Genomic DNA, 24922 nt, shown 5'->3' on the forward strand with positions numbered 1-24922 from the left:
ATTTGGGTTCGTTTTTTCAAGTGGGCCACTTTGAAGAATTTCTTATTTTTGCCATAAAAATACAGTTTGAAGGTTCAACTGAACAAACCAGCTACAAGATGAACACTTAACAAAGTAACTAAAGTCAATTTAATGTGGTATTTTTTAAGAATTTAGGAACAGAACCAGATTTTAAAATCCAATTTCTAGCTGTTTATTTACATCTTGTAGCACAAATCTCTGACCTAAAGTCACGGTACTCTGGGCTTAAATGCAGCGTTACAAAAACAGACTGTAGACATCAACAAAGCTGAAATTCTAATTGACAGAATAAAAGTGGGAACAAATGAAAGTATTGTCTTTTAAATTTTAAAATGTTGTGGCTAACTATGGAATGAATGGAAAAATTATTAATGGATCACAGTGTTTCAGCTCTGTCTTTGGCATGTCACTGAAAAGGCGGTTGTAAAATTGGACGTGTCGCCGTGTCGGTGGACTGACAATTTAAGAATGTAACAGCTTTCTGTCCCTCCTTTACTTTTATCACCCCCTTTGTATGGTGAAATGTCCTTCCAGTGCTCAGAAAGCCGATAAGTCATGATCTCGACCTTTCTTTGTCACTTAACCAACATGGACGCATGTCCCTCCTCCAAACATTCAGTGACAGGAATCACAACAACGCTCCTACACACTATTTCACCATGTTTTCATGGTGGTTTGTTTGTGGATCCTCACAGTGGATTGCAGCTCCTGATGCTTTATTGCACTGTTGTGGTGAAGTAGCTAAAAAAAAGCTTAGTCTAGTTAAGTGTAGAGAGCCTGAAGCCACTGTGAGGATATAAATCATTTGTCTACTTTTATCGACTGTGCACACTTTTCTTGTATAAAATGCCCACAGAGTGTTGCTTTGCACCTGGATAACAAATGTTAGAAATATGAATTGTACAAGACATTGAGACACTACACTTGTTTGCCATGTAGTAAGTTTGAAGAGGACAATGTATTCCTTAATGTGGTGCCCTTCGTAGTAGGACTCTAAGAACTGGGTTGTACCAACAAGGATTAATTTTTTAAAACCTGATTAAATCATGACTTAACTTTAAATTCTGTTGCACTAAACTATTAAGCTATCTTAAAATTAATAATTCCATTTAAACATCACTTTAAACTTATACTTTTCTGACGGATCAAGAACCTTGAAGAAAGTTAAGGGATAGACTCAATCCAGTTTAGTTTTATGATCAGCCAACAAGTTTTTCTCAAGGCATCAGAAATTAGAGCTTCTCTGCCGAGCCATCATGAATAGGTTAACTAGGCTAACTAACTTTTTAGCTGGCTAGCAAACAGTTTAGCCTCTTTTTTTTTGCTTTGAAGCTAGTGAGCAAAAAAATACAACATTTTGTTAACATTTTAGACAACTAGCAAACAATATAATGTGTTGTTAAGGACTACAGAGCAGGCAAAAGTCACTGACTTCCCCTTTTTTTTTATATTTACTAGCTAGGTACCAACAGGCTTGATTTTAATTTGAGTGAAGCATCTGCATATCAGATTATCCAAACTGAGATTAGTTTTGAATTGTGCAGCAGAGCTCTCACAAGTTTAAATCTGGATTTAATCATTTTAAATCTCACTTAACTAACATCTGATTTTAACTGGTCTTAGATTAAATTAATCTTTGGTGGTATAACCCAGTCTGATAGATGTAATTGAACCACAAATCAGCCACAGAAGAGATTAATGTCAAATCAGTTGAGTTCTACTGGTGAACACTGGAGCTGATCAACTTTTCATGTTCAAACCAGGAAGGAAACTGTTTCACAATTTACATATTTGAAACAGGGACTGTTATCTTTAAAAAAAAAACAACAACAAAAAACTTTAATGATCAAAATAAATATTAAAAATTAGCATCAGTTTGACTTGTCTTGGAAGTGAATAGCTACCCTGGATGAGCTGTTTAGCCATGATTATGCCAATACATGTGGTTTTAGCCAATACCCATAAATACAAAAGTGTCATAGTTTCAGGGCTTAAACCAAGTTTTATTCTCACAATCATACTATTTAACACAAATTCTTCATCCGTTTGTACACACATTGTCAAAAAGATGTTACCAAGTACGCTGAATAGCCTCACGTTAACATCATCAGTCATTAAGCTTAACTGATCATTTTCAGATCGAATTCATTTGACTTGACTGGTTCTTCACCACTTGACTGGTTAAAATATCTGATGTCAGCAGCTCTGCGTAACCAAACCTGCAACCTGTATCACACATCCCTTTACACTGGGGCTCAGCTGATGTCAAAGAACATATATTTTACATTTGTAATGTAATGCCAAAATATGTAAAAAATTTGATGGGCAAATTTAGAATTTAGCCTACCTCGTGGTTTTGTCCTACATGAAAAAACAAATGTCTGATTCGACAGACAGCCATCAACAGCATATAAGGTTAGAGTTAAACAAAAGATGTTCTCTGAGACTCATTAAAATGTCTTTGTCCTCTCAGTCGACGTATGTAAATGAACAAAAGTAACTAAAACCTATCACATGAAGACAAGTGAATGAGAAATTCCTCTGAAAATGACTTTATAGTTTTCTTTGTTCCCTAAAATACCCAATTTATTTTAATATATTTTGCATTATGAGCTCTCGAGCCTATAGAAGAAACATATACTGTATCACAGCTGCACGTCTAAATCCATGGCAAGTATGTGTTGATTTGGTTGAAACAGACTAAACAGGCAGTCCTAAAATCTCATACCATTTTTTCTGTTGGGTGTGGAAGTTTTAATTTTGGTGAAACTGTCCCTTTTGCAGACTAACAAAGTGTCTGTGGGACTGAATGATGCTTTGATGAACATTTCTGCTGTCACAGATGCAAGCTGAATCTATAACCCCCTGAAGCAAGTGCCAACATGGCGTTCCGTTGTGGGTGTTGCTGAAATGTTAAAAAGTCTGTTTTATAATGTCAGCTACTCCTGGGTCAAATCACATGTGAAAATAATTCAAAGAGATTGTTTTAAGATGGCACGGGCACCAGATATGTGGATTTTCTGAATAAGAATCCTGTGATTAATAATACTAGATTGGAATTAAGATCATTGCATCATTGCCTGTTCTTTCTGGCGCCCCTAGTTTCCATGTGGTAAACCACTTCTATCTGGTGCTCCAATCAGATTAAAGCAAAGTTGAGTTATTGTTTGATCCTCCTCCCAGTTTAAAGCAAAACACAATACGTCTCCTCTGTTCTGTCGCTATTACATCACCTTTGTCTTTTGTTTTCATAATGCAATGCACACGTTATGAAATGTATATAGTGTAAAATAAAAATGGGTTTGTTTTACATACTGTATAATTGCCTATATTTTGGTTCAGAAGTGTAACAGATTTATGAGATGACAGGTTAACACATTAAAAAGAAGGAACTCAGCCATCTGGTGTCTTTTGGTGGTTATTTCTGACGGGCCTGTTTCATGGAAGACATCAGTGTGATAATAACACCAGTGTAAAAAATAAGGCTGCGAGCAGCAACGAGGGGATTTCAGAAAGCCGAGCAAAGTCGTTTCAGCCGTTAAATTCTGTTTGAAGAAGGAGCGAAATCAGTCACGCTTGTTTCACCATCACACAGCCTGCACTCGAAGCTTTGATCTGAACCCTGAGAACTTTTTTTTATACTTTGTTATGGGTATGTTGTGGGCAAGCCTATATGGAGATAATTAGATGTGGCACACCCATTTTTTCTCATGTACACCCGCAGTCTCTTTTCTGACTATGCTAGTGGGATACAGAGGCCAAAATGTGTCTCGGGGGATCCAGAATATTATTTATAGTATTTATAACATTATTTTTATTATATCATGCTTTAATAATCTAGTGATTCAAACAAAAGGGACTGGCAACATGACAAATTTTCAGTGCAGACCTTTTATTCAACATTCTTAATGTCACATTCATATCTTTAAAAAAACAATTCTGTTCAATGGATAGAAATAACTGTCACAAAGAAAAACTTTTTTGCCTTTAGACAAAATGCTCAAACGAATACATATAAACATATACAAATAACAGCAGTTTAATGTTTGTTCTCCTGAGTAATATAATCCATATGTACAATATAATAATTTCTGGTTATGGCTGAACAGGTTAAGCAAACTGACTGGAGTGAAACCCATACAAATGAGAGTCAGAGCCTGTTGAATTGGTGGAATAGTTACATTTAGGACCACTACATGTTCAGAAAATTTGCTATTTCCCATAGAGAAATCCAAAGAGGGGCTCACCTGTCAATATACAACTTTTAACAATTAAGAAGAGGTTTGCACAGATTCGAAAGTTTGGGTCCAGACGCAAAAAGAGCACAAAGGAAAACAAAATAAAATCAGACAGTCGTAATTTGAAAAGATGACTTTCCTCAACTTGACTGATCTAATGACTGACGGACGAATCAAAGCATGCATTTGTTCTGGGTCTGAGATGCTGATGGTCTATCGTGACCTCTAGAGGAGGTAAATGTCATATACCTGCACCTTTAACTGTACTTTTACCTTCTGTCATATTTAACCTAAACTGACTCTAAACAAATGCAACCTAAGGCACATTTTTACCTCAACCTCCTGTGCCATTTTTTGTGTGGACAAGTGATACTGTACAAAACATGAGGAATAATTCAACCATCAGTGCTGTTTTAGCATGGGGGAGAAGTGTGTCATTCAAATAAATACCACATTTACACATGGAAATGATGAAAAGAAAAGTTGCTTAGCTAAATGGTTTATACCTGTTTATATTACAGCATTTATATAACAGTTGTACATATAAAAAACATGTTGTAGCTCTTTGGTTTGTATGTATGCTTAAACATGCATGTGTTAACACTTTATATGTGATCAGTCTGTGACAGTTTGTGTCTGTGATAGAATGGTGTTATACAGCTGTGCCACGGTTTATCTCCAGATGTACCAGTTTGGAATTTTTCCCTGGTGTTTCATGCTCGCCGTTGTTTTGGTTTTCTGGTGTTTTCTCGTCTCCTTTCTCCTTCTTCTCATCACCGCTCCTGCAAGAACAAGGAGCAGGGTTAAACTTGATTCCTCCATGTCAGTGGTAGTATTTTCAAAAGTATTTCTAAAGGTTGATGCATTTTCCACAAACTTTGATGTAAAACGATGCGGCTTTTGAAGGCTAAACTTATCTTAGTATGTGGCTTTATTAACATGTCAGAGTTACCTTTATTTCAGTCTTTCCCTCCTCTTACCATCTCTCAGAAATTCTTGAGAGAACTGACCTTTTTTTTTTTTTTTTGGAACCTATGCTGTATATCAAAAGGCTAGCAAACTAGGCAGCTGACTTTCCTCAATAGTTAGCTATCTAGTTAGTAAGCATTTTGCTAACATTAGCACATTTTAGGTGTGAAAAGTTCTAGATCTCAAAATTTGGTTTTCTTTTCAACACAGATGAATCTTAACACATAGCAAGTACAGAAAACAGGAAAGGAGAACGTTGACTTGAGGTTCCACCAGTTACCCTGCTTGCTCAGCTGTTATTGGAGCACACAGCAAAAAAGGGGCGGACCTTCGGAAGCATTGATTCATTTGCTCTCTTTCAGTCAAAGCAGCCATAGTGAGAGGAATATCTCTGTGCGTATTTTCATGTTAAATTATTATTCTTACTTCTTCTTGAAGAGTTTCTTGAAAGAGCTCCTGAAGCCTCCTTTGTCTTGCTTCCGACTTCTTTCACTGAAGGGGGTGTGATTATTCTTCTCTCCGCCAGTCCTCCACTTTGACTCCTCCCCCCACGATTGGAAGCCAGAGTCCTGGTGGGATTGGACACAATGTAATTACTTCAGTTATTGTGTTACTACTTTTGATATCATTCATAGTTTTCCTGTCTCCAGAAGACTATGATGGCAATATGTATGGCTGAAAAAAGGATTAAGGGCATTGTTCAATTTTAAAGGTTGCTGTTGGGTTTAAAACAAAGTGGGAGAGAGATCTGTCAGTGTCTAATGCACTATGCTGATTTTCTTCTCGTGAGAATCAGCAGTTTTGTGACCTTCCAAGGTTTCTCTATACAAGTAAGTGAATCCCTATCACTTTGGGTAAGAGTGTTGATTTAAAATAATTGTCCATATAGACAGATTAATGAAGAGACATATTAATTTGTTCACATCTTTGATGAAACCCACAATGCTGAGCAGCCCATGCAGGTCATCGCTCTGTTTGTCGGTGTCCACTCTGTTCACCAGGGGGCTGTGGACCTTCTGCAGTGGGGTGGGACACCCTTTGCTGCCCCTACTGCCCTGGCGCTCCAGCTTGGCATGGCTGCCCAGTCCAACCCTATGGACATGGTCTGATAGAGGAGCACCATCAAGACCACTCACCGTGTTGTCCATCTGAAGGCCATTCAGTGACTAGACAGCAGAGAAGATGTACGTTATGTTTATTCATACATGTAAAAATTAAGTTGGAGATCTCTGTACGTACATAAGCACAAATAAGCTCACCTTGCTCTTACGCTGGCTGGCCTGAAGGGGGCGATGCAGATTGCGGCGCATCATGACAGCTTCATCCGGAGAGACACACCCTCGGTTTGGCAGTTTGCTGTAACCATTACCCTGACTTCTACCATTTCCAAAGACATCACGGGTTGTTGACACATTCGCTGCCATTGCATGATGCGATGCTGAGGGCGCCTTGGGGCACTTCACGAAGGCAATGTCAATGGAGGAATCTGAAGAGGCAGAAGAGCAGCGATCGAACATCGTGACATCATGAAAGGCGCCTCCCTCCTCTTCATACAGGCTCTCCATCCCTGGTGGGTCTGGAGGAAGAAGGAACTCCCCAAGGGCGTCGGCCAGAGCAGAGCCCGGTTGAACCTGACGAAAGTCTGCAGGTCTTGGGGACAGTTGATGCTGACACGACATGGACCTCTCAGATGTCTCACTCTCTGGAATGCTGCCAAGACCTGAAAGCCAAAGGTTGGTGGACTGGTTGACTGATGGTGCAATTGACCAAAAAGCATTTAAGTGACATGGGTTGCATGTCTGTTTCTGAAGAATCCCTACATGGGATACACAAAGTGACATCTCCTTGAGAATACCATTACCTGGATGACTGAGAAGCTTCACGTACATGGGACAGATACTGTACCTGGGTGCCAAGATGCACAGAGTACCCAGTCTTGTTGCACCAGGACATTGAGGCCTGTAACCCTGGACTTAAGGAATTCATGATTTGAGTGAGGTTCTTAACATTTACCAGATAATGTCTGATTTCACTGGTGGTTAGACTTTGGTATAAGACTTTTTTAAATTCTATCCATTACCTATTTCTTTTCAGTCTGTAAGACTAAGCAGATCTTCCTTTATCAGATCAAGGTTAAACCTTTAGATGTCAATCATACAGGTGTGCTACTCAGAGGGATTCATTATGCTTCAAACAAAGTTGTATGAAGTGTTGTTGTAACACATCTAAAGGCAGAGTGTTTGTAATTGCTCTAAATTTCCATACTTCAATGCTGAGCAAAAAGCCTGTCATCATAGTCGAAGTACAATGAATCATACAAAGCGATGGAAGTAGTTTTGTGAAAAATGAAAAGACAGAGCTTGAATGAGGGGTTCAAATCCTTCCTACTTTCCTGCCTCTGATGCCTGGCAAATCCCTGGGTATAGCTTTGTTAATGCTCATGCAAGACAATGTGGTACTGGCCTCATCCATCACAACGGCTTTCAGTGGGTCTGCTGGTTGGATTATGAGTTTCAGAAAGCTACAGAATTGGTTTTCCAGCAGTGTTTGACAATCCAACAAGCATTTAATTTGAAGCCTACTGAAGCCTCCCAAGAAAAACCTCATAAAACTCATAACATTCATGTCTGGCCCCAAAGTATAATGTCTAGTGAATCAAAAACCACAGAACCACAGATCATCAGTTACAACATTTAGAAGCTTATGTGACCACAGACCTGCTGGTTTGTGGTTCTGTGAGTCCAGGTCGGGGCTGAAGAACGGGAGCTGGGAGGGCCACTCTGTGCTGTAACAGTGAGTTTCTGGATCCTGGTCCCGATCCCATTCCTGGAAACGATGAGATTGGATCTGCTCCAGAAGACGCTGCTTGCTGCGCTTCACCTGGTTTGCATGTTCTCTGTGAGGGATAGATCATTCAAACAAGCTGATTCATTAATATCCTTACCTTGTTTGCAACAAATAAGACAGACAAAGTTATATAGATAGCTAAAAATGTAAAAACACTCACAGCATGGCACTACTGCTAGCGTACGGTGAGCTAATGTTATTAGCTTGAATCCCACTTTCCACTGTCTTCAACAGCTGTTTCATGGTAGACCTGCAGGGGACACAGAGCAATGCTTTACCTTATTTTGCCAGGTTTAAATACTGAGAATGTGTCTTGTTTTTACCTCTTAAGCATGCATGTCATGTTATTTTTTTGTTTGGTGTAGTAATCCTGACCTTTTCACCTCCTTGCGGTTGTGCAACAGAAGCTCCTGGTTGTGCTGGAGGAGGTGTTGGTACTGAGCTGTGAAGGACCTCAGCTGCTGGATGCACACCAGCAGCAGGTAGTAGTCTGGGTGCTCTGCCTCTGTCTGCCTCAGCAACCCCTGAACACACACAGATATATAACTTATTCATGTTTGCACATCTCTGAGCAGTTGCTATTTTCGGTTTATTCTCCACCTGTAAGTTTGTTTGTTTTATTGTGTGACTCTGGTGATTCCAAGCTGTCCTTTTAAAACAGCAAAGTCAAATATGTATAAAATGTGCTCTGAGGTTTGATCTTAAATTGACATGGTAAACCCTTTTAACTGAAATTATTATTATATAGTTTGAAGTGCGTGTGGCAATCTAACCTGCAGCAGCAGCAGGTACTCAGGGATCCTCTGAACTGGTTGAAGGAGCAGAGTGTGGAGGGAGGGTTTGGATTCGTCGCCCGTTATGTCGATCTGAAAGAAGCCCAGTGCGGCCAGTCGGAGCAAAAGAGCACCACAGGTCAACCAATCAGGATGGAGGAACAAAAGCAGTTAGAACAGCAGGTATAAGCAATGAAATCATGTCATGTCACATTCTCTTATACTATTCAGTATCATTATCCCATATCAGCCTTATCCTTTTATGTTACCTCCAGGAAGGCAGAAGATTTCATGGAGCTGGAGGCAAGCATGGTGACGACTGACAGACAGTCTGGGAGCTCCTTCAGGTACGACACATAATAGTCCAAGAAATCACTCTGTAAGGAGACAGAAAGAGATGCTGTCTGTGTCTGTATGTGTGTGTTCATGTATCATCCACACACATCATCCACGTCCTCTCCTCACTTCACTGTCAGTCTGTTGTGACTGATCAGACCTGATAAAGGCCCTGGTTTTGGATAGAAAAAACACTTTGACAAACACAAAACAAGCCATTGTTTAAATTAAGCATTTACATTTTTCTGAGTTAAAAAAAAATCACCCATTTATTCATGATATGTGCTCTGCTGAGGTAAAATACTTTCAGAAACCTCACGAGAGGTGCAACGGTGTGAGATTTTCATTCTACAAGAACTATCTCAAAAAATATCATGGTATATGGTATACAATATTATACAATTATTATTATTATTATTATTATCAGTTACAATGACCCTTAGAGGAAACTGAAGGCATTTTGGTAATATATCAAATAATTATACCAAATAATATTTTTAATAACAATTACATGGTAAAATTCAACACTGTACATAAGCAAATGTACATGGGATGATAAAAATGTTATACTGGTATAATTTGCAGGCCTCCCACTAATTCACATTAGATATAAACATATACAACAAACTAAACAAATAAAAATGCTTATGAACATTTTCAAGCAAAAACTGACTAAAAAGAGCATAATGATATGAGTTTATATTTAGACGCTTTACTTTCCTTGTTTCTTTAATTCTTGCTATTTTTCGTTCCTTAAGCTCTCAGACTATCAGTGAGTGAGGACCCATAATGCACTGTGAGCCTGACTTAGTTTTTTTCTAAATGAATAGGTGTTCAAACCAATTATTGCATTTCCTCCCAGTCACTCAGAGCAGATTAGCCACATATAGGCTTTAATACTATAGACTCCTTAACTTCAGTGTATTGTGTCTGCTTTTGGCTTTCAGCTCGGTTTGGCTGCCACTAACATTACAAATCATAATAGACCATTTTTATACTTTCAACAAAGATTTTTAATACTTCCCTGGAATATTTTATACGCTATTGACATTATTACGGCAAATTTACTTCCTAATTTTAGTTCCCTCAAATGGAAAGGAAGTCCTGAAGTGCACTCACAGGGTTTTTAATAGAAATATTATTTTTAGATGTAAAACCATTACATATGCATCACAATTCAGTGTCTAGAATAGAATACTTGTGGGAGGATTCAGAGAATTGTCATTTTGTCATTGTACAGTGATAACAAGCATCACTGTCTTTGTGCTGCATCTGTAATTCAGTTCTCAGGGTGGCTCTGCTGGAATTTGACATTTCATTTTAATTTCCGTCATGGCTGCCAAAGCGATTCAGATTCATTATAAATGGGCAGTCACAAGACCAAACCTTTTGACCCCTCCATATTAACTAGCCTTGAACAGCACTGTGCATTGTGAATGTCCAGATTTAATTTACAAGTGAATAAACTAGAGGCCTGGATCTTTTGTATTTGGCTGTTAAAATGTGGTTGTTAAAATGTCCATAGAAATACCACATATCAGAGATTTCAAGATTAACAAACTGCTGATGGTCATTTTGGAGGCTGTGGTTTGTGGTGGTGGTGGTGGCCTTGTATTGAATTGCATTATACCAAATGATTCCTTTTTAATATTTTGTCCAGTAGCCAAAATATTACATAAATAAAAAACACAGTGAAAAGAAATTAAATCAGCTGTTGCAAATGCAAGACTGGTCAAGTTTATTGGGAAATTAAAGATTTTAAAGGTATTTAGTTCATATCAGTGGCCTATCAATGGAATTCCACTATCATGGTTTTTGTCCTACCTTACAGCTGGAAAACAATTTTCTTTCTATTAGCAGTTTTAGATCTCCCACATCCCTCCTTTCCCATGCTATCCTTCATTCTCTGTTACTGAGGTAAAAAAAAATAATCCATACTGTAACTCTTGACTCCACCTTCTGTTTTGACACTCATATCAAATACATCAACAGAACAGCCTTTTAACACCTGAAAAACATCTTGACATGTCCACATCTACAGAAATGTTATAGGAGAAATATCCATCTGGTGAAATGCCCCTATGTGGCATCAGAGCACAGTTTGGAGACTTAGCACTTAAAAAAATTGAATCCAATGTCAGGTAGAAAAGGAGATGCCAAGATTTGACCCTACAAAAAATGGTGAAAGACATACAGTAAAATGCTTGGTAGTTCATAAAAAAAAAAATACTCATACTGGATTCAAATTTCTGCTTGCGGTCTACCTCTTTGCTGGTGAGCCTCATAAACACATCCCCCATGATGCCTTGCCACTGGCATTTGAGCACACGTTCCTGGAGAGTATGGAGGAGCTCAAGGTGCTGCTGGATCAGAAACCTCAGAGAGCTGGGAAATGGACTAAAGATGGTGAGAAAGAGAAGAAGGCATGAAAGGATAAAATAATGATCTTATATAAATCACATCAGAACCAACATGTACATTTTAAAAGCACGTTTAAGTCATTTTTTCACTCAGCTAAAATGTTTTTTTTCCCTTTTTTCCAGCTTTGATGAAATATGGTTTTATTTATGGAGGAGGATTAGAGGCACGTGAAGATTTTTAGTCTTGAGTTTAAAGTCAGGATTCTGAGAAAAAAGTAAGAATCCTGGGTTTAAAGTCAGATTTCTGAGAAAAAAGTGAGAATTCTAAGAAAAAAGTCAGACTTCAGAGAGGTGCCACATGAAAAAAATGTTTGAGTCCTGAATTTAATGTTAGAGTTCTGATTTTAAAGTCACTTTAGACTTAGAATTCTGACATTTTCTCTCAGAATTCTGACTTTAAACTCACATGTGGTACTAATCTGTTGCAGTGAATTTATTTACAATTATTTGTGCATGCAGTAAATTATTACATGGAATCTGGTACGGCTGTGGAAAAGAGAAGACTGGAAAAAACAAGTAAGGGTGCATTTTCAGCTCCCAGAACCGGCTCATATACAGAAGTAATTGCAAACATCCTTCATATTTGTAGTTTCATGTGGGCCTAATATACTGAACTTTCTTACAATTATTGAGCCATCTTATGTGACACACATCTGGCAGAAGTTAAATCAGCTTAAAACAAATGAAATTATTTATAAATACAATTGAATCCCACGTTTGCACCTTTTCATTGGTGCTTCTGGACATTGGGAACACGTGTTCTGAAGCTAAGCAGTGATTACATTAGCAAGCTGTGTTGAGTCTTTTTTAAAAGAGTATCCTCTCTGTCTCACTGGTGTTTATGACCTGCTTTTATTTAATTAGTTTATTTCCTGTCCTTCCCTCACCGTGAGCTCTCAAATTAGATCAGTAGCCACTCCTAGAATAAAGTCTGAGTGTGTGTATGTGGGTGGTGTGTTTATGTGGATATGAGTAAGAGGGACAAAGAGAAATGACTGTAGTCTGTGATATTTAATACGTTTATTGCTCATAATGTCATCAAAGAGATATTTCTACATCAGATAAGGTTGGTGATGTCTGGGTCATTCTTTGTTTCCATAGTTTGTGCATGCACCCTCCTTTCTAGAAAGTTTAAATGCCTCCATCTTATTAAATTACCTCCTTACCTACTTTTGTTGAATTTTCATTATGTTTAAGATTTGGAGATACTGACTGTCTGTAGCACAGTTGTCTTTGTGTGTCCATAGGTTTACCGTTTGTCTTTGGAAGCGATAGCTTCTGATCCATTAAAGGAGATGTTGGCCTTCAGTAACAGAGACAGGTGGGACACATAAACTCTCTCTGACTCCAGCAGCTCCAGAGCCACTCTCTGTCTCTTATCTGCACACACAAACACAATATAAGTTTAAACTGTACGGAGTTACAGATAAGTCATATGGTCTTCTTATTCTTTCTCTTCAGACTGTAAAGGCCTGGCATCTAGTGGTGCTCAGCGCTGAACTGATCCAGCCCTCTGCTATGGCTGGTCTTTGGGGCCTGATGATGACTTAAAAATTGACATCATCTGGAATCAAAGACCAGCAAACAGCAGATGGCAAGTTCAGTTTTACCCCTAGATATTAGATTTCAAACAGAATATGTGATTTTTGGAGGGGCTGTTTTAAGGGCTTTGGACTGTGATCTTGACTGTGTTGGCTAAAACTATGATTTTGCCCAATGTACAGTATTTCCTGTCAGGTACAGTCTTAAACCATGTAAAAATTAAAGACAAAGTTGGACATTTTGGGAAATTTCGTCATTCTCTTTTTTTTTGCCAAGAGTTAGATGAGAAGATTGATACTACTTTCATATCTCTCCATTCAATTTGCAGCTACATACATTTAGCTTAGCTTAGCATAAAGATCAGAAACAAGTGGAAACTGACAGTCCAAAGGTAACATATCCACCTAGCAGCAGCTCTAAAGCTGAATAACACATGACATCTTGTGTTTAATCTAAACACAAAATAATGCTTTTGAAATGATTTGTGGTTTTACAGTTACTTCATCCTGACTGGGCATAGTGACTTCCTGGGGACCTTTACTGGTTGCCTGGCAATCTTAAAGGGGTAGTTCACCTAAAAATATTGTATTTTATAATTTTGTCATTATCTACTCACCTTCGTTCTGACTAAAGGTCAGATTTTGTTTTGCAGTGTCTCCCAAACTATTTAAGTGAATGTTGACTAGTTTTTTAAAAAAACTGCTCATCTGGTGAAATCCCAGTCTCCTAAAACCCCTAAACCCCTAAAGGTCTCCTAATGTCACATCATGGCATAATCAAACTACATTGTTTGTTATTGTTTTAATATGAAATAGACCCCTACCAGCATAAGTCACATATTGTGTGTTCTACATATTGTATTGTATTTTGTTACCTTTGGACAGATCCAAGCTAGCTGAATTCCCCTGTTTCCGGCAAGACAGCAAAAAGTCGTATTTCTCAAAATGTCAAACTATTCTTTTCATAAGTGGGCATCTATTGTGTGTTTAGTGGTAGGCCTATTAGCAACCAAACTGTTCGTAGCCGTGTTAGCAACAGTAGTACTAATAGTAGTTTTATGTAGTAGTAAATACTAGTTGCATTAACACATATTTCTTACTGTTTTCAGTCGGGCTGCTGGGTGTGTCTGTGTCGTCTCTGCTGTTCTTCCTCTCACTCCACCCTGGAGATTTGGACTGACAAGCCCTCTGCTGCTGGTGAGCCTCCTTCTCAGAGGTGGAGGCTGCAACACACACACACACACACACACACACACACACACACACACACACACAGAGAGAGAGAGAGAGAGAGAGGGAGAGAGAGAGAGAGAGAGAGAGAGAGAGACAAGTGTGACTAAATGGCTCTTATTTATATATATATACATATATACATACATACATATACACACACACATAAATATCTTATTGAGTAAAAACACGTGAATGACACACACACACAGAGAGACTCACTGTGTGTTGAAGTGTTGCTCCTCTGTGGTGAGCCGTTGTTTGGCAGACTGGAAAAGAAGTGTTGAATAACACTGAGGTCTGACTGGCTAGGCATGCAGATGTGTTCATCCCCTGATGCTGTTAGCACATCTGCCTTGGAGCCTTTTCTGCGTTTGGACCAGTCAGCAGTAGAAGGAGAAGTACAAGAAGATATTTTTTATTTACCAAGTTACGCAACACAGTCTATCTTTTTGCCCCCTTACCAATAAACATTTGTATTAGGAGTTCAAAAGCCCCTCTGTAATAATTTCAGTCTGTGCCTTGCTAATGGCATTCAAAAGGTACAATTAAAGTAATATTAACTAATGCTCTAGCTATACAAATAAATAATCACAAAAAGCAAAATAGGAACATGATATATAATTAAATGTGTTTTTGTGGATGAAGCTGTATCCACAGTACATCCTTACTAAGTCTATTTCAGCTCTACCTGTGTGGAACAGAGAATATATCTTTGGTGTTTTCTGCCTGCAACACTTCTATCCTCTTCTGCACCTCCCTCTGTCTGCTGGACACGTCCTTTATGTGGAACAACACCACATTCAGCTCCTCCTGCAAGCAGATTGTACCAAGAAACTGCATTAGTGTAACTGCTGTAACTGATAAGACTGACAGTCAGTGTCTGAGCTGTGTGTTAAACTGTGAGCCACACGGTCAGATTTTGGAGGAAAAGTTTGGGGATAAACCAACAAGAGGGCAACTAGAGCTAAATGTTTTATAGTTTTATGATGTCAGACGATGGAATAAATACAGGAAAATCACATCCAACATGAAAAACTTCTTCAGTAAAACAAATATTTAGTAAGGAATGATGGGATTTATGGGAAATGTATTCAAAATATCACTAAAACTAGAATAACTAAACTAAACTAAAAGAATACCTCTGGTATCACAGTTTGCCAGTTGTGGATCATCTGTGGTGTGAATCATTACACATGCAGTCAGAGGTGCTAACTAGAATTATAAGCGGTTCTTTGGCTTGTCTCCAGAACCCTTTTTGGTTTCTTTTATAAAAGTTCTACTTGGAACCCTTTCAGAGAGTTCTGCATAGAATCCAACATAAAGGTTTCGTCCAGAACCCCCTATGAGATGTTCTCTAGAGTCTAGAGAACCTTTCTTTGGTATAATGTTCCAACAAGAACCCTGTCTTGAGGTTCTATCCAAAACATTTTCACCCTCTAAGGGTGCTAACAGGGACCTGGCCAAGGTGTTCTAATGAGAACCCTTTTTATAGCACAAGGGTTTCATTGAGCACCTACACAGATAGTTCTGCCAAGAACTCTACATATGCTCTAAGGGTTTCCATCAAGAACCCACCCAAGGGGTCCTCCTAAGAGCCTGTTTATATTTGAAGGGTTTCATATAGAATCCACCAAGAGGATTACACCAAGAACTCTATATTTACTCCTAGGATTTTTATCTAGAACCTACCCTGGAGGTTCTACAGACAACCCATTTATATTTCAAGGTTTTTATCTAAAACCCACTCAGGGGGATCTATTGAGAAGCCTTTTATATTCCAAGGGTTTTACCTAGACCCACTCAAGGAGTTCAAACAGGAACCCTTTTATATTTCAAGTTTTATCTAACGAGGACCCTTTTATATTACACATTATGTTATGAATGAATAACCATTTTGTGTGTAGATGAAGTTGGTGTGTTTTGTCTGTGCAGATAAATGTAACAGACACTAAGAAATTAAATTCCACAGATCTTACAACATGGACTGCACAGAAGATGTCCATGCCTGTCAGAATGTCCTCTACTGTTGAATAGCAGTGTGAGTGTCTGAAGGAGCTGCCTTCCTATCTAATAAATGAAATTAGTTTACAGTTTCAACAGAGTTCCAGTCAGATGTTCCAAATTATGTTACAGTGGCCTCTCCTCCTCACCAAGAATAGACTGTGTGTCTGTGTGTGTGTGTGTGTGTGTGTGTGTGTGTGTGTGTGTGTGTGTGTGTGTGTGTGTGTGTGTGTGTGTGTGTGTTTGTTTTCACTCTGTAGCGTCTCCAGCACCTTGAATGTGTTGAGGGAGTTCTTCAGGCCCATTATCTTATCATCGACGTCAGTCTGATGGGCCTGGAGTTTCTCCTCCAGGCCCTGGTCCCTCTGACGCAGCTCGCACAGCTCCGTCAGGGCAGCATGGAGCCCCTCACGCAGCTCAGCCACCAGGCCCTGCAGCTGCATCACAGGAAGCAATGGGAACACAGCGTATGGGCTGGGCTGCACCAACAAGGATTAATTTTTTAAAACAAATTAACTTTAAATTATTTTGCACCAACTTTTAAACTATCTTAAATTAAGAAAGATTAAATTTAAATCTATCTTTACACCTCAGTATAGTTTTTACTCTAAAAATAGATTAAATTCAATTCTCTTGCACCAAAGAGACTCTTATTTGAGCTAATCTTAGATTAAATTAATCTTTGTTGGTCATAATTTTTTCATTAGCCTGTCTTGGGGCTGTTGATTGCTTCAAATGTTCTAATGTTTCTTCTTTGATGTTTTTCGGTGTTTCCTCAGTAGTGAGTAGATTTACATCAGCTTTTCTGTGGTTGGTGCATCTAAATTTTAGTCCTTTTTGTGTAGTTTTTATAACTGAGAACAAAACTGCTCTAATACTAATTTTACTTTCCTCTCTTCGCCCCTTCATCATCATCATTTCTTACATACATGTCTTATTTTAAATGGTCATTTTCTCATCCGTTGGGGGAATTTCTCATTCTCATTCTTTAATAATATCCAATAAGAAGTGGATTCTTTATCTGCCTCCCTTTTCCCCTGCAGTTCGCCTTGGTTTTCATTCATAGCTGATTGAATTTATTCAGCAGGGATAACTGAATCAGCTCATGGGAACATAACACGGGTTGAAGCAGCTCTCATTCGTCCAATCTTTCCATCTCTGTCTTGCTCGCTCTCTCTGTCATGTGAAAGGCATCAGGCAGCAGACTGAATAGAGCGTCTGTCCTGTTTGCCTTCTCTTCTTCCTTTCTGATGCTATCACTGGTTAACAGTGCTGCTGCACATCTTTACACATGTAGGCTTAAGATGCACCACAGTATTTATTCCTCAAAGATCTCATTATTTAATTAACAAATGCAAATTTAGCTAAATTTTCTTTGAATCCTTTGAATAAGTAAATAATAGTGTAATTTACACACTAAATATTTATTAGTTCATGAAGACTTTAGTAGCCTCAGTGAACCCTATTCAGAACTCAATTTTAAAACAATAACATTTAGTTTTTGGCAGCTTTTTTGAGTTTGTGACCACTAGTATGCTAAATGTAAACTTCAGGCTAAAAGGCTAAACTTTTCTATGCTAATATACATCAGGTCCACACACTTGCACAATGCTTTTTCCTGAAAAATTCATGCAACCATCTTAACTTAATTTGTTCTGTCATACACGGTTAGTGTAATGTGAGCATTTCTGCTCGCCTTTGTTCTGCCATGAGCGGATATGTGCTTATTGAATGTCATAAGACCTAATGCAAATTTAAAACTACTACAAGGAGTTTTAACTGGCTATGAAACTGCCTCAGTTTTATACTGATGCCTCTGTATGAACTACATAAGTAAAGGAAACACAGCTGATATTCCAATGGTCACTTAAAAGCAAAGCCACAATTAGTGCTCGCTCAGCTTGAGAGCAACACTATAAAGAAAAGAGGCTTTTCTAATCAAAGTGCATGTGGTGTGAAAATGTAATGTGCGAAAAATTGTTTCATGTTACTTGACTTTAAAGCTACTATAAAAACTGTGTTGATTTTGCTGTGTGTATAACCACAAAATGTATAAGGTCAAAAATAGAATCATCTAAATAAAAATATCTCCCTGCTTTTTTTTGTACGACTCACTGTAACTCACTTAGGAAAATGTAAACACGGGCTCGTATCGTCTGGTTTCACGGAGAATCCGCCCAGGCGGCAGACATCAAGAATAACTATACAGAAATAGCAGATCTTACGGTGGATGATCTTGTTAACCTCTCTCTGCTCTTAAACTGATTTTAACCTGCTGCTAGCCTATCTTATAACATTTACTTTTCAATTTTTCACGGCAAAAGTTAGATTTTGACCATATAATATGTAATCCTGTCAGGATCTCATGCAAACATTAGGGTCGTAAGTCACAGAAAGGTCAAAGGTGAATCCAGTCATGTGAGTGTGTGCCTGATTCTCCTCAGACATTGTTGGACAGAGGAGGAGAAACTGGTGTCCTGCAGTTTAACATCCACTTCTTTGATATTTATACTCACTGTGCTTAAGGCTTTTTTATATTTGTAATTTATATTTGATGAGACAAATAAACCGAGCCTGGGTTATTTTAAGGAACCTTCATATTGTGTTGGCCCCTGTGGACAAAAGCGGTAGTTTTCCACCATAATAGTAGCTAAAATTGTCCATCCTTCCTTTTAGCGGGCTAACATACTAATCACTGTAACTGTGCCTATGAAAATATAAACATGGGCTTGTGTCATCTGATTTCACGGAGAATCTGACCCGAAGCAGCCATTAAGAACAACTATATATATAAATAGATGATCTTATCGTGGATGGTCTTGGTTTCTTATGTATGTCATAAAGAGGCATCCTTATTGAACTGAGATGGTTTCATAACTAGTAATCAGTGGCTTTAAAGCTACAGATGAAATAATATCTGTTGTAGTGCTGCAGGTTCAAAACAGAGGACATATTGTAGTGATGTGTCTTGCCGAAAACTAATAAACAGCATTTAAATGTTTGAAAAGTCGAAATAAAGTGTAAAGGTTTTGCCCTCTCCTCTAATCAAAGTAAGAGGTTAGTTTGTCAATTGTGTCATATCTGAGCTGACTGATGAAACAACGTTCATTTAAACATTCATATTGACTGTCATTGTTAATTTCTCTTTTAAATCCACCCCGTATGAGGCGAAGGCCAAAAGGTTCCTTAAGTTACGTGAAAAAAAAAAGTTCTTCATTACCTGAGCAATCTCCAGGTTAGCCTCCTCCACATTTTCTTCTTGATCTAAACAAGAAAAAACAAAACAAAACACAGGCAACAGATGAAAAATGTTGATTGATTCCCTTATATAATTACTTGTGCTTATGTTTATTAGCAGGAAAGGAAAAAGCATGAATGGATGGTCCATTTATAGATTAGATATGTTTAAAGGTATATTATTGACTTTCCTGAAAAAAAAAAAAAAAGTAAAACAAACAATGTATAGACTCATGAAAACAATCCTTCTTAATCATCACTTTAAACCCACTAGAAGTATGTAGTGATGTCTGTTTCTGCAGAGACCTTTTGCCTGCATTTTCTCATTTTGCTGTGGTGTGTAGCCTTCAGTGAATAACACAGAGTGTGAGAACAAGACTGTAAAAGCATTTATCAACTAACAGTTACATTAATGTTTCCATCTCTCTCCTCTGCTCTCTGTCTGTCATGGATGTATAAAGAGCTGCAGGTCTGTGTCTGTGTTCGTCCAATGGCAGAGCTGAGCTGCACACACACACACAAACCGTCATGAAACAATCAGAAAACAACATTTTATTATTCTGATTCACAACTTTGCTCTCACTAACGCTGCTCCCTCACTTACTGTCACAAGAAACCCAATTTCACAACCTCTTGGTCCATTAATTAAAGCAAAAAAAACAAAAAACATTGTGAATCATATGAATTAATTGATACAAATTTAAACATATTCTCTTTAGAGTGACCATTATTAGAGGTGTTAATATCTGCACTGAACTGAACAAGACCAAAAGCTGTCTCCATCTAACTTGCAATATATTAGTCTTAAAGTTACCATGAACTCAAAATTTTACCACATGTATGTTGTGCTATAAGTCATGTATATGCCAGAATCTGGCCCAAAAAAGTCATTTGGTAGATATTCTTGAGTATATTTAATGGCATTTCAGAGTATTTCTTTTTCTGCAAAACAAATTGAAACTGTTGATGACTCATCCTGCACTTGAGGGCGTTACTAACTTTGCATCCAATGAAACGCTTCCTCACTACTGATGCAGCTGAGCATGAACGAATATATCCATTCACTGGAGTGGACTGCTGTGTTGCAAAGAGAACAGACCTCTCTACACGAAAAGCAAAACTTCATAACTTTATTCACTGATTTGGGTGAAACCGGATCATATTTTATGGAGAAAATATTTTCTGGTTTCCAGTCTGATGTCCTCGGCTTCTTCTCAGTGATTTAATTGCAGTTTCCTTATGGCCAGATGGCTTTAGCTTACTTGTTGCTAAAGTTGTTAACTGTTAACTGTTACCTGATATTAGTTGGCGACAGCACCAGGCTCAGCAGCTAACTACTACTTATGAAGTTAACTGCTGTTAGCTTGGTAAGCCATAAGCCAACTTCGGCACTTCAGCTTATTTCAAAACAATAAGCAATCTGCTAGCTGTTTCATGGGAACTTTATAATTATTATCCATGGAACAGAATTGTCATCTTTGTGCTGGAGTGTGTGTCTGCATGTGATGTATTAGAGGTCAAAACATTTGCACCAGGCTTCATGTCAAATGTTTTATGCCACAGTAGTCAAGGTTGGAACAGAAAAGTTTATGAGGGCTTCAGCAGTCATGTGAAAGTGCTGCACATGCTAGTCCTTCTCAGAAAATTCATCTGACTGTGTCAAACAAACATCATTTTTGTGTCCTTTCATTCATTATGTGTCAATCTTCCTATTATTCTTGGTGACTGTATCTCCCTTTTTCTTTGCAATTAAAGCACCTCCAGGAAGTGTTTCTTGATGAAATCGTGTATCAGTTTCTTCTGATTTCTTTTGCTTTTCAATGATTATTCTGCTGGAGGAAAGTGCTGCACAATGAGATTCAAATTTATGATGATTTCCTCTTAATTGCAGCGCAGTTTGGGACAATTAACTGGTTGTATGAGAGCACAATGCCTGTTTGTTGTGGGAATGTCAGAAGTCGAGACGGCTGTCAACATTTCCAAGGGTCATCTGAAATACGCACTTAACATATATTATCATGCGTAATTGCTCAGGCCTGCAGGCACAATGAGCCACGTGTAGTTTTACTGCATAATACTTCTTAACTGTGAAAGAGCAAAAGAAGGGATATACAGTTTACAACAAAGGGGTCTTTCTGTCTGCAGGATATACAGTATGACAAATTTCCTCTGACAGCTTGGCTTTGTTCTCAGCCTCAGATGTTGCAGGCCAGAAAATGTTGGCATCAAGTTGTCAACATTAAGATATAATGTCCCAGAATGACCTCAAGCTTTTAGACAGAAAAAACAAAAGGACGTGGTTCTTTAATTGGAGTACTGGGGAACACACGTGATGTTCCCCGCAGTTCCTGCTACAGGTTAATTAAAATTCATTTAGCAACAACAATACAACTAATAGTGTAAAGTTAAATAATTTCAAGGCACATTGTCGTCTACATGGAATCCACTAAACACTAATATGTGAAGGGGTTCAGCATGATTCATGTGTTGTGTAGTCAGACACTCTTATTAAAGATTGTATGTTTAATCTTTTAAAACCTGCTGTTGTTCTTTTCTTCTGGAATGATGAGGTTCAACATTTCTTTACTTTCTACCAGAGCTAGACTGATAAATCAGCCGGGCTGATGTTATTGATCGATATTAGCTTAGTGTGGATATATCTGTTGAGGCCAGACAGATATATCTATCAGCTGATATTATTGGCCAATATTGGCCCGTCACAGCCATATCAATTAATGTCAGTATTTGTATATATGTTGTCTGATATGTGCCAACATGAAAACTTTTTTAGTTTTGAAACAACAGGATGCAGATTTGCTTTTGTTGCTGTTTTTAGTTTTATACATAGCATCTGATGCAAATTTGATCTTTTTTCTTTTTTTTTTTTAGGCTTTTTCTATTTCAGACTTATTTATAATCATTAAAATACCAGTGAAAGTTTATTGTTTCTTTGCCTTGAGATCATTTTAGACATTAAAGTTCATTGTTAAACTGTAAAATATCCTGCGCCCATAACACGTTTGTCACAAGTGTTTGACAGACATCATTTATTTAGGGATCATTACAAAATCAGCCAACTTAACAATGCTGATATTGGCAACTGCCCCCCAGAAATTCCAGTATCAGTCAGGCCATTATATATGTATCAGTGTATGTGTCACCTGACAGTTGAAAAGTAATTGCAGCACAGGAATGCTGAGGATAAAATATGTCTCAATTAAATGGTTTCTCAACCATCCACCATTAAATGACCTGCTTAGAACATATTTTGAAAAAGAAAAAGAAAATAATGGTACATCGAAAATGCTTGAGAATGTTCTGTATGTGTTTATGTAAAAATAATATCAGGTTATGTGTTGTTATTGGATTTTTGTAATAATTCAGTATTGGCCCTCAAAGTTCAGTATCAGTCGGAGTCGATTTTCTACTGAATTCCTGAAGGGGAAATTCTCTCTCTTTTTTTTTTTTAAATGTTCCTTTGCAGATTCAGATGTTGGGTGGCATGGTAGCTTACTGAGGGAGGGGCAAATGTTTTTGTGTGTGTGTGTGTGTGTGTGTGCTAAAATGCAATAAATGTAACAGCTACAGAAAGAACTGATCCTATTAAGAGTGACATCTGCCATCAGCAATCAGCATCATTCAAATTGATGATCCTTTGTTGGGCAAAACCTGCTGCATTTCAGATCATCCACAGCTAATCCAAGAAAATAAAACTTGACTGAACATTGAACATGAGATCACTGCAAATTATGCAAATGTATATTTTCACACAAGATGTTAAACAAAGGTTGGACTCTTCTTCTGAGAAGAGAGATTTGAACCTCAAGTGTGACAAAATCTGAATCTTCTCTGTTTTATATGTAAAATAAATTTGTTAATAAATAATAATTAAGTTAATTAAATAATCATTTTCAGTATCGACATTTTACAAACTAGAAAAGTGGAAGTGAAAGAAATAATAAAAAATAAATTCACCTAAATTACCCTAACTATTGGTTGCAGCCTGAGCACAAACCAGAACCATCTCTCAGATCATTTGTTCAACAGTTACAGCTCAAGTTTTTTGACACCTGTTTTACCTTCCGGCACGTCTTCCATCTGGTCTTCTGTTTCTGTTTTGCCATTCTCCATGTTCAGGTATCCTCTCCGGTCTGGTCCAGTCTAGTTCACAGCTCTCCGATTCCGAAGTCCTTATCCAGCTCGAGATGACTTCAGTCCGCTCCCCTGTCTTGTTCTTTTCCCTCTGAACAACCCTGTCCTTTGCTGTGATCACTCACTTTCTCTCCTCCAAAGCATGTGAGTCCTATGATTTCTCTTTTGCACAATAAGGCCCTTGTCTTCAGAGAGACGAGGGACAGAAGGGAAAGATCAGGAGGAGAGAGGGAGACATTTGTTCATCATACAGCCACTTACTGTAGCGAACTCATTAGATTCAAGGAGGCCTGACTGGCTGCTAATGAGGATGATATACACAACACCACTGATCAGCATTACTTGGACTGGAAAACTCAGTTATTGCAGTGAGTAAAAGGGAAACTCGCTGATTCTAGATTTCACAGTAGAAAAAAAAATCTGAAAAATGCCTGTTTGTAGCTGCTGTTTCAAGTCTAGATGGGTTTTAAAAGTGTGTGTTGGTAGACTTTGTGTGTCTATACTGCTTTTTTCTGTTCCACTCATTTGCCAGATCCTTGGGACCAGTGCAGCAAGCTGTAATTAAAGCACTTAGATATTATCACTTTATTGGGAGAAAAATATTATTATACACATTTTCACATCTCCACTTGTCCAAGGGTGAACCCCGCCTCTCGTCGAGTGTCAGCTGAGATAGGCTCCAGCCCCCCGCGACCATTCGGGAATAAGCGGTTACAGAAAATGGATGGATGGATGGATTTTCACATCTAGCGGACACAGACAACATTATCATTCATTCAGAGTTGTGATTACAGCGACTTGATTAATCAAAGTCTAACATTTAGTCTCTTTTTAGCTCTGTTTATTAATGTCCACCAACTCCTGGGAAAAATATCAGGGTCTTTACCTGGAAGCTTAAAGTTCAGTTTTGGGCAGGCAGCGTACAGCGAGTTTATCAAAGTTTTTGCGTAAAACATCTTCCTTCTGTGGCAGGAAATGATGATGATGGAAGCAGTGCGTGTGACAGTAACAGTAAAGTTGCAGACTTTAAAGCTAAAATACGTAACATTAAAATGTCTGAAAACATTAGAAGTATGTTACATATTTTGTTAAGCTGTGTATTTCTGTTATTCCAAAAGTTTCCAACACGGGGCTAGCTGCCAATCACTTTAACT

The 24922-nt window shown here is 38.1% G+C and overlaps 1 protein-coding gene across 2 annotated transcripts; it reads right to left on the reverse strand.

Annotated features, from left to right (window-relative positions):
- Positions 1-4484: 4484 nt before the first annotated feature.
- arhgef33 (Rho guanine nucleotide exchange factor (GEF) 33) lies at positions 4485-23887 on the reverse strand. 2 transcript variants are annotated; one of them, XM_084736624.1, is made up of 17 exons: positions 23696-23887; positions 19600-19643; positions 16652-16816; positions 15067-15188; positions 14598-14743; positions 14246-14368; positions 12858-12984; positions 11449-11581; positions 9118-9225; positions 8849-8941; positions 8451-8599; positions 8236-8325; positions 7946-8124; positions 6488-6948; positions 6170-6394; positions 5655-5797; positions 4485-5041 (listed from the first exon to the last, which is right to left on the reverse strand). In XM_084736624.1, exons 1-17 carry the CDS (start codon positions 23745-23747, stop codon positions 4912-4914), a joined length of 2490 nt encoding a protein of 829 aa, XP_084592750.1. In that variant the 5' UTR covers positions 23748-23887; the 3' UTR covers positions 4485-4911. The 2 variants fall into 2 exon arrangements, with proteins under 2 accessions (XP_084592750.1, XP_084592748.1); XM_084736622.1 differs by having other exon boundaries at positions 16652-16858.
- Between the last annotated feature and the right edge of the window lie 1035 nt (positions 23888-24922).

The sequence above is a fragment of the Lutjanus erythropterus genome, chromosome 14 (genome assembly GCF_056507025.1).
Source record: "Lutjanus erythropterus isolate fLutEry1 chromosome 14, fLutEry1.hap2, whole genome shotgun sequence".
NCBI lineage: Eukaryota > Metazoa > Chordata > Actinopteri > Lutjaniformes > Lutjanidae > Lutjanus > Lutjanus erythropterus.

What these genes read in the sequence shown, in the direction of transcription:
- arhgef33 (XM_084736622.1), bottom strand. Translation starts at nt 23,747, where the DNA reads ATGGAGAATGGCAAAACAGAAACAGAAGACCAGATGGAAGACGTGCCG. An exon ending in ATCGCTTCCAAAGACAAACG is followed by an intron (nt 11,582 to 12,857) that starts GTAAACCTATGG and finishes CACCATCTTTAG; the next exon opens with TCCATTTCCCAGCTCTCTGA. An exon ending in CCAGCCAGCGTAAGAGCAAG is followed by an intron (nt 6,395 to 6,487) that starts GTGAGCTTATTT and finishes TCTGCTGTCTAG; the next exon opens with TCACTGAATGGCCTTCAGAT.